This window comes from Neltuma alba, unplaced genomic scaffold, assembly GCF_004799145.2.
Source record: "Neltuma alba isolate B1F8T4 unplaced genomic scaffold, ASM479914v2 tig00003527_pilon, whole genome shotgun sequence".
Lineage (NCBI taxonomy): Eukaryota > Viridiplantae > Streptophyta > Magnoliopsida > Fabales > Fabaceae > Neltuma > Neltuma alba.
In genome coordinates, this window is record NW_021633315.1 from 18,921 (window position 1) to 29,124 (window position 10,204).

The 10,204-nt window shown below is 32.6% G+C and overlaps 1 protein-coding gene across 1 annotated transcript in view; it reads left to right on the forward strand.

The window, feature by feature from the left end:
- Nucleotides 1-9,998, forward strand: part of LOC114741776 (probable aquaporin TIP2-2) — an 18,619-nt gene extending 8,621 nt beyond the window's left edge. Inside the window, exons 2-4 of the mRNA XM_028930041.1 lie at nt 7,899-8,050; nt 8,213-8,463; nt 9,456-9,998. Coding sequence (XP_028785874.1) covers nt 7,924-8,050; nt 8,213-8,463; nt 9,456-9,830 — 753 coding nt within the window. The 5' untranslated portion in view covers nt 7,899-7,923 and the 3' untranslated portion in view covers nt 9,831-9,998. The remainder of the gene's footprint in view (nt 1-7,898; nt 8,051-8,212; nt 8,464-9,455) is intronic.
- Nucleotides 9,999-10,204: the final 206 nt, after the last annotated feature.

Here is a 10,204-nt window from a genome sequence, read left to right on the forward strand (position 1 = left end):
TTTTAGAGAGATTATGTAATATATATCATGATTAATTAATTTAGTAACTTTTCTAATCTTTTTAAATTAGTTAATTTGCTTTTATATTAAGAGAATAGTAAAATATATCATGAGGATACATATTAATTAGCTGTCCATGAGAACGTTTGTCCAATTGTCTGTCATGAGCAAAGCTCCCTCACGTTCTGTTCATTGCTGCATACGAAGAATTTATCATGAATTGTTAGATGCATTTCTGGATAAATTTTTATAATATGGAAGTGGTTTCCAGATAAGCTATTAAATTTGAATCGCAAACATCTAATTTGGAGGGTCAAAATTTATTTATTTTTAAAAATTTTTTGTGTCCAATCTAAAATAAAATAATCTCTTAATTATCAGTTTTTTAAAAAATTAGTTCTATTTAAAAGTAATCAATTGAAAAATTTAAATCTAAATTGTTAAAACTATATTTAGACATTATAGATCTTTCTGCGGAAAGGAGTCATCATGTATAATGACCTCCTGTAGTTGTAAATATGTGAGTTATTGAAGGGTTTGTTTTGGTAAACAGATTTTATAAATTTATGATTTCTATTCTAAACAATCCTATTAATTATACATACTATAGGAAATTTCAATTAATTACGATAGTTTTCAATGGAAATGATTAAACAAAAATTTCTAGAGCTTGCAACCCTTGAGATAGAATTTTTTTAAAAAAAATTAATATACATTTATCATTAAAAAAATAATTATTTAATTCCTAGTGACTAAGTATTAAGTAGTATGTGTCATGTGTGAGAATATTCCAACCAACAGTTTAATTATATATAAGGAATAAAAAATAAGAATGAACATTAAATTAGTTGAGATAGTGATTCAAAGTCAGCATATCAGACCAGGATCAATTCAAAATTAAATCGATCATATTAAAATAATATAATTTAATTGAAAATAACAAAATATAATAAAATTAGTAATTATTAATAACAAAATACAAGAAAATACAACAATAATATAATTGTAACAATATCAAAGTATAATAACTTGAAAATATTTATATTTACGATTTCTCAATAAATAAAATTAATAGTCGTTCTCAATAAATAAAATTAATAATCGTTAATGTCAAAATTATTATTAAAATTTATTCAAATTTATAGTAACTGAAATATTTGGAATTAAATGAAAAAAAAGAAAACCAATAATAATAATATAATCATTCAAACTTGTTTATTATTGATTTTTGCCGATTTAACGTAACCATATTGATACCGGTTCAATTTCTAGTAGGTTCAGCATTTAAATTAGATCAAACCATTTTGGTCAGTTTGATTTGGTTTTTCAATTGATTCATGGGAAAATGACAGATAAAGAAGTTCCAAAATGTGAAATGCCAATTTGGGAAGCTAAGGAAATGTAATTACCCATAGGGAAGTCCTTCCCAAATTGGGATTTTAAAATTCAGTGAAATGACAAAAATGCCCTTTGTTCTTTTTTTTTTTTAAAAAAACCCAGCCCCTCACCGGTGGCCGGCGACTGGCCTCCGGCAGCCGCCGACCTCCTCCGGCCACCGGCGCCGACCACCGGTGTGGTGGCTGCCGGTGAAGGATTTTTGTGACAAGATTTTTTTTTTTTGGGAATAGGATAATATTGGTTCAAAGTGGCGGGGGTGGGATTTGATCCCACAACCCCTTGGCCACTTGGACCAACAAAAGGATGGCCATTGGGCCATCAAAGATTTCTTAACCTTATAATGCAAACAAAAATATAAGTTAACTCTTTTACTGTGACTCCAGCTCGTGACAACAATTTATCTGAGGATGACAAGTCTTAATTGAGAAATAACAAGTCTAAATTTGATATTAACAAAGCAACTTTTCGTTATACATAACAAGAAATACCGAATAAATTATGATCATAATTTATTTAAAAATGACACGTCTTTGTTGAAAAATAACAACAATTTATTCGGTATTTCTTGTTATGTATAACGAAAAGTTGCTTTGTTAATATCAAATTTAGACTTGTCATTTTCCAGTAAAGACGTGTTTTTTTCAAATAAATTATGGTCATTTTTAATTAACGTAGATGCTATTTCTTGTTATGTATAAGGAAAAGTTGCCTTGTTAATATCAATTTTAGACTTGTCATTTTATAGTAAAGACGTGTCATTTTTAAATAAATTATGATCATTTTTAATTAATGCACATGCTGCTATGTTATGTATAAGGAAAAGTTGCTTTGTTAATATCAAATTTAGACTTGTTATTTCTCAATTAAGACTTGTCATCCTCAGATAAATTGTTGTCACGAGCTGGAATCACAGTAAAAGAGTTAACTTATATTTTTGTTTGCATTATAAGGTTAAGAAATCTTTGATGGCCCAATGGCCATCCTTTTGTTAGTCCAAGTGGCCAAGGGGTTGTGGGATCAAATCCCACCCCCGCCACTTTGAACCAATATTATCCTATTCCCAAAAAAAAAAATCTTGTCACAAAAATCCTTCACCGGCAGCCACCACGCCGGTGGCCGGAGGCGGTCGGAGGCGGTCGGCGGCCGCCGGAGGCCAGTCGCCGGCGGTGGTCGCCGGCCACCGGTGAGGGGCTGGGTTTTTTTTAAAAAAAGAAGAACAAAGGGCATTTTTGTCATTTCACTGAATTTTAAAATCCCAATTTGGGAAGGACTTCCCTATGGGTAATTACATTTCTTTAGCTTCCCAAATTGGCATTTCACATTTTGGAGCTTCTTTATCTGTCATTATCCCTTGATTCATCATATATACATACTCAAATAATAAAATCATCTGGGTTTCACATGATGCTATATACGCATAGGACCCTAGCTGAGCCAGCGAAGCGAAAATGGAAAGTCATCGTGATAGAGATACTTTCCTCGGGATGGAAAAGCAGGGAGAGAATCTTCCCACACTTATCAAAGCAACTTGCAATTGAGCCGCTGAAATTTAAGAATATTCTAGAGACATTGTGACAAATATGCAAGAGTTTTCAGTCATGTCAATTTAAAAGAGGGAAAAAAAAGAAGCCTGAGCTCATCGAAAGCATTACACGCAAGAGAAACCTTGCCCAGAGAAATGGAGGGAAATTTTTTTTTAATGAGTTTGATTTAAAATTTTTTAAAAATAGAGCTTTAAAATTTTCATAAAAAATATGTAAAATAAAAGAGTAATAAAATTAATTAAAAACTTTTAATCTTACTTTTTTTAATTTTTTAAATTGAGCTTATTAAAATTTTTGCAAACCTCCTCATCTCTCCATTTCTCTATTATCAAAGGGATTTAATCTAATGCTAACCATCACCCAAACATACTCTCCTTTTTCTTTTCTTTTTTCATGTGAAAGGTATGTAAGTGTGTGTATGCGTTTTAAGCCCCCGGGAATTAATGTATAAGGGTGTGTTTGGTTGTAGGGGAGGGGAGAGAAAATAAGCCCTTTTTTTAATTTGGTTGAAAATTTTGGAGGGGCCACCCCCTATTTTGGTTCCCTCCAAATTGGGGCTTTTTTGGAGGGAGATCAAATATTCTAACTAATTTACCCTCATTAGCTATATAATATTCCATCAAATGCCCCTTTGTAAAAAGTAAAGTTATTCTTTCAGATGCTTCAATATTTTTCTTTTGCTGCTCTCTCTTCTTCTCCTCTCATCACTATCGACTTGTGTGCAAAAACCATTGTCGCTGCCTGTCGTCCTCACCGTTCATTGCCTGATCTATGCCTTCTTCTACTATTTTCTTCTTGTTCAACACTTTCTTTCAGGTATATTTCTTTAACTACATATAGATTTGTTTGCTGCTGTTGTTTTTAACTTTTGGTTTGCAACACGATCTATGAACCGAGCATATAAATTAGTTGTGATTGTTGTAGCAGTACTTGAAGTTAATCATATTCGGTGCATGAATCACCAAAATTTCCTTGTCCCAAATTGTAATTGCTTCTTAGATATTTTTGTTATGATTGTTCTTTGAAATCCCGTCCAATTCACTCTCATTCTTCAAATGGGTCGAGACAATTTCAAATTTTAATCACTCAAAAACTCAGAAACAGCCACACCTGTTATCCTCTTATTTGTACTCATAGAAATCCTGATTGTGTTCCTCAAAAGTGGGCATATTTGAAGAAACACATACAGGTTGTATAGTGCCTTCTTTATTAGAGAGGAGACATTTTATAAGATTCTCGGAGAAGACATGAAAGGCTAGGAGGAAATGTCTAAGAAAACTGAGTTTAGCTATCAACAGTTGTAAATTTTTCTACTGTAACTTTGGGTTTTGGAGAGTCCAAGGAGCATCTTTTTAGTTAAGCAAAAGATGAAGACATCTTTTTGTATTATGATGACTTGATTATGATAACTTTTGATATAGGCCTAACATAATGTCTAGGTACTTAGGAGTGTTCAATTTGTCCCGTCCCGGTCGTCCCGTCCCGGTTCCGGTGAGTTCGGGACGGGACGGGACGGGACAAAAAAAATCTCGGGACGGGACGGGACAGTGACCGGGACGGGACGGGACATGGGACGGGGTTGTCCCGTCCCGTCCTGGGATATTTTTTTTTAAAAAAATTGTTTATTAATAATTATTATTAGATTATTCAACTTACTTATTAATAATAATTATTATTTTTATAGTGATTTTTAACTCTTAAGTTGTAATATTATCTGAACAATATCTCCTTCCTCAATAAAATAATTCATAAAGCCATTATATAGTGTTTCTTTTATCGTATTTTTTTTTACAGTATTGTTTTTACACCTTTTTTATACTATATAATTGAGCTTTCTACATAATATTTTTATAATGTTTTTATCTTTAAAAGCCTAACAAAAAATAAGCATTATAACATAAAAAAATTTCATATAAAAAATTATAGTATTTTTTTTTAAAAAAAGGGGGAGGGGAACGGGACACGGGACTAAAACCCTGTCCCGTCCCTGTTCACCGGGACGGGCCTGTCCCGGTCCCGTCTCGTCCCGTCCCGTGAACACCCCTATAGGTACTGATGCTTTTTGTATATTTTGATATGTGCTAACAATTTTAGCCTTTTAATAGTAGGGATGACTTGATTTGCACTATCATGGATATGCTCTATTGAAAGTTTTTGTATTGTTAGCAAAATATTATAAACTATGAAAGTTTTTATTTATTTGCATGATAGGTTCGAAGTTGTAAGTACTTGTAGTTCTAATTTTATAGTCTTTGGATTATGTTTGTGCACTATTTTCTATCAATTAAAGTATTTTGTTGTAAAGAAAATTACATAGGAATCTATTCAATATTATGAGAATTTTGTTAATTACATATTAACAGCAATCATATAAATAAATTAAATTATGAGGCTAGCTTTTTTAAATTAAACAAATAAATTAAATTATGAGGCTAACTTTTTAAATTAAACAAATAGTATTGGTATCAACTTTAAATAAAAAATTTAACAATTTTACTGATATTACCCAATACCCACAAGATAATAATCCAAATAATAAGTAATGTCCTCAATATAAAATTATTAATTTGATTTTTTAGCATATATTATTTCATTAGCGTGAATTTTATAAACTATACAATTTGAATTAATATTTAAATTAATTTACATAAAAATAATATAAATCAAAATATAAGGGTAAAATAGTAAATTGATTATTACCATCCCTCTCCTTCCTCTCTTAAACCAAACAAGGGATTATTAAATATTCTTCTCTCCCCTCATTTTTAATCAAACCAAATAAGATGAGGTTAAAATAAAACCTCCCCCACCCTCCCCTCCCCCACCCTCCCCTCCCCTCAAACCAAACACACCCTAAGGGTCTACATGTGGATTGCTTGTGAGAAAATTCAAGATATTATTGGCTAATTTGTGACAATTCTTGCACTTACTAATATATCTTACCTATTTAATTGCTGAAATCAAATGTTATTATATCTCAAGTACCCTTTGGATTTGGTTCTTAATATAAGAGCTATTGAATTAATTATAGCAAATATAATCTGATTTTAATTATACTATCTCCGATCCTAATCAGAGGTAGAATTAGTTTACAGATTAGATACAGATTAGTTTTAAAAAAATGATAAATATGAAAGATGAAATAATTTAAGAACTTATATTTTGCATTAAAACCAACTCTTGGTTACTTCCTACATTTAAAATGAGAGGAGTATTGTCTTTTAATCAACTAATTAATCATTACAGAACCATTTTAGGAATATTCTACCTTGGAACGAGAGTTGAAACCTAACCATATATATTAAGGTAAGGTCGGTCTTGGCACCTTATTAAGCTTATACACGCAATGCAATTAGTGGGTAATAATTATCGGATGACATGTGAGGATGGGGAGTGACCTGTTCTTATCGCCTTTTTCCTTGGTTGTTTATGGCATAGTGGCATTAAAATATTTAGCTTCTTAATATAAGATTCATTTTTTTAATGTAATTTACACTACAAAATAGATCTTATATTAAGAATCAGAAAGAGTATTTGATAATTAATTAATCATATTAATTATAAACATGACTTTTTTTTAACCTTCTTATAAGATGTCACACCAAACAATATAGCGTATACTTTATAAATACTGAAATAGAAACATGGTCGGCCCATCTAATCGTTTCCTTATTAAAGTTTCGTTTTAATTAATTTGTGGCTCAGTTTGATTATTTCAAGCCGATCATGAAGATTGGGTTTGCCTTTATTTAATTTAGACTTAAATAGTCCACATCTCATTAATATATTATAGCAAATTAGACACTACGGCCTCTGCGCCGCTTTGTATAAAATTGAAAGTAAATTGCATTATTTATAAATGATAAATGATGTGATTTTATTTTGAAAAAATGACAAATTATTACATGCCAAATAAGGAATGTCAAAAAAAAAATTTGTTGTTATTTGCAAATTTAGTGTTTTCAATGCCAAATAAAGTGTTATTACTAAACCCAATTTGAAATTTGGTAATTTTCAGCTTCTTTTTTTTTTCCTTTTATTTTATAAATTCTGCAATACATACATATATGTATGTATGTACGCATTTGTTATACTAATTTAATTAGAGGTTTTCGAATTCGAGATTAGGATTCATGATTACAATAATTTTTCTTGGCAAACTGTTAAATTCTTTAAAAGGAATATTCAACAATACATATGCACATAAATTGAGGGGAAAAAAAGAATGAGTATAGAGAGGACTCATAATTATCAATAGGATTGAATCTAGCAGAAGGAGCTAATCCGATACAACATGGCGAATCAATCTTTGAATCCCTGTAGGAGAAGTGTTCATATTTTGTATCCGACAGTATCTTAAATATAATTGCCTTCAATAGGATACCATGCATAGCAAAAGAAGAAGAAAGGATTCACAATTATCCATTTCTTTTTTTTGGTAAACATAATTAAATGGCCAATTATATTTAAAACTTGCTCATAATTATCAATCTCTCTCATTTTTTCCCTTGCTCAGATTCTCACGCAAGAAGAAGTAGCTAGGAGAAGGTAGAGTAGCCATTTTCATCTAAAAGAAGTTGATGGAATAATTAATACTTATCCATATATACGGTCCCTCTGAACTATTTCTCTCATCACTATTATTATTAATATATGATACAAGTTAACTTAGTTGTCACCACGTTCATAAACCAATTAAAAAAAATAAAAACAAGCCCACATACAATAAATTAAAAGAAGAAACAAAGTCTGGCTAAGACAATAACATAAAAAACAACGAAAACTAGAGAGGGGGTGGTGGCCTTCAATAATGCATATTATCTAACCACTCTTTTTGGGTCCATGGACGGTGCAATTTGTCTTCCCTTTCGTAAGTCCTCCTTTTATATATAAAACCATTGCGGAAGGGTTCTGATGCATCAAGTTTCAGAAACTGATCAAACTACTAGCCATTAGGGTTTGTTTCAGAGTGACAGAAAAAATGGTGAAGATAACTCTGGGTAGCTTCAGTGACTCTTTCAGTGTCGCTGCCATCAAGGCTTATATAGCCGAGTTCATCGCCACTTTGCTTTTCGTCTTTGCCGGCGTCGGATCAGCCATAGCTTACGGTGAGTCCTCCATTAGTTTAAATAATCGTTCTGTGAATTATGTATTTATTGAAGAAGAAGAAGATCGAAAATGCACGTGTGTGTATATATATATGCACATATATGAATGATGTTACGAGGTTGACGACGACGACGTTGGTTGGGATTGATTTATATATATAGGTGCCGTTACAAAGGATGCGGCGTTGGATCCGGCGGGGCTTGTGGCGGTGGCGGTGGCCCATGCATTCGCACTGTTCGTCGGAGTTTCCGTGGCGGCCAACATCTCCGGCGGCCATTTGAATCCAGCTGTCACCTTTGGATTGGCCATTGGAGGCAACATAACCGTCTTAACTGCTCTCTTGTACTGGGTTCACCAAATGCTGGGATCCTTGGTCGCTTGCCTCCTCCTCAAATTTGTCACAAGTGCTCCGGTATGCCTTCTCACTAATCTCTTCTCAATCCTCAACTTTTTAAGAGAAATAAGAATATAAAGTTAAATACTACTAATGAGCTACCTCAGCTTGTTTAATTTAGATTAATGTTGGCAGATTTGGCTAAAAAAGTCAATTAGTGTAAAGTACTACCTCCGGTTCTAATTATAAGACCTTATTTATAGTCTACAAGTAAGGTTTTATAAATAAGACCAGAGGCAATAATTTATATTTGGATAGGCTTATCAAAAAATAGTTTGACATGCAAAACTTTTTTGAATGATATATTAAAAAGTAGGTTTGGAGAAGCAAAGGAAAAATATCAAGTTAGTTTTCAAGTAAAAAAAAAAGTTTATTGCCCCCGAAAACCATATATGCCAAAACATCATATTTTTATCTGACTAGCTTTTTTTTAAAGTTCCAGTCGACTTCTCTAATTTTCTAATTAATAATACATCTGATCTTAAACATAAGAGCTAGTAGAAATATTTTATTTTGTCCTAAATATAAATACATATAAGATTTCAATTAATTTATCTCTCAAATTTATAATTCTTTTTTCCAAATTCTCCTTACACATACTAAGGGGTATTTGTCAACAGTTAGTTTCCAATACAAATAACTATAGGGATATTTAATTAGGAAAATCAACACTCATTTTTTTTATAATAACTAATTTAACTATAATTTTATAATCTTTACAAGTTAGTTAACTACCATAACATGCACTAAGTTGGGACCATGAATCAACCAATGATGTGAGCAGCAGAGGTTGTTGTCTCAAATGATTGGTGTTCAATACCCAATTTTTGCATATGAGACAAACTTAGTTAGGAGGATTTACCATCTTTGAGGAAAGATAGCCAACAATCCTAATCTGAAAATACACATTGGAATCAAGATACAGGGGATCTCTCTAATTAAGTGTATTATGCTTAGATGGATATGATGGATCGTTTGTAAACTAATTATCAAATTTATAAATGATGCAGACCGTTCCTGTCCATGGACTTGCTTCCGGGGTGGGAATTTTTGAGGGCATAGTGTTTGAAATTGTGGCCACTTTTGGACTGGTTTACACTGTGTATGCCACAGCGGCTGACCCCAAAAAGGGCTCTTTGGGCATTATTGCACCCATCGCAATTGGGTTCATTGTGGGTGCCAACATCTTGGCCGCCGGCCCATTCAGCGGCGGCTCAATGAACCCGGCCCGTTCATTCGGCCCGGCCGCTGTATCCGGGGACTTCACCAACTACTGGATCTACTGGGTCGGACCCTTGATCGGTGGCGGTTTGGCCGGGTTGATTTACGGTGACATATTCATTGGCTCATATGCTCCTGTTCCTACCTCTGAAGCCTACCCTTGATGAGTAGTTATTGTTTGTGTTTCCAATTTGTTCATCATTTGCTGTCTTGTTTTTGTGTGGAAGTTGTGCTTTTGATTTCCACTTAGCCAAGGAGCTTTGATTTGGCTTTTGGTGATAAGAACGTAATTAAATTGGCAAATTAAAGCCGAACGAAGCTCTATTTATTTACCATATAAGTTCATGGAAGCATTAAAGTCCGCAAAGTTACATGCTTACGTCGGAGTCTTGTAGTTCAAATGACACCAATCACATCTCTCCAGAATTTCTAATTTTGAGTTCGAATTTCAAACCTAAAAAGTATAATGAGTACTGTGGCGTGAAAAAAATAAATAAATTACATGCTTGTCATCTTCATTTGTCATTGCCTTTCAATT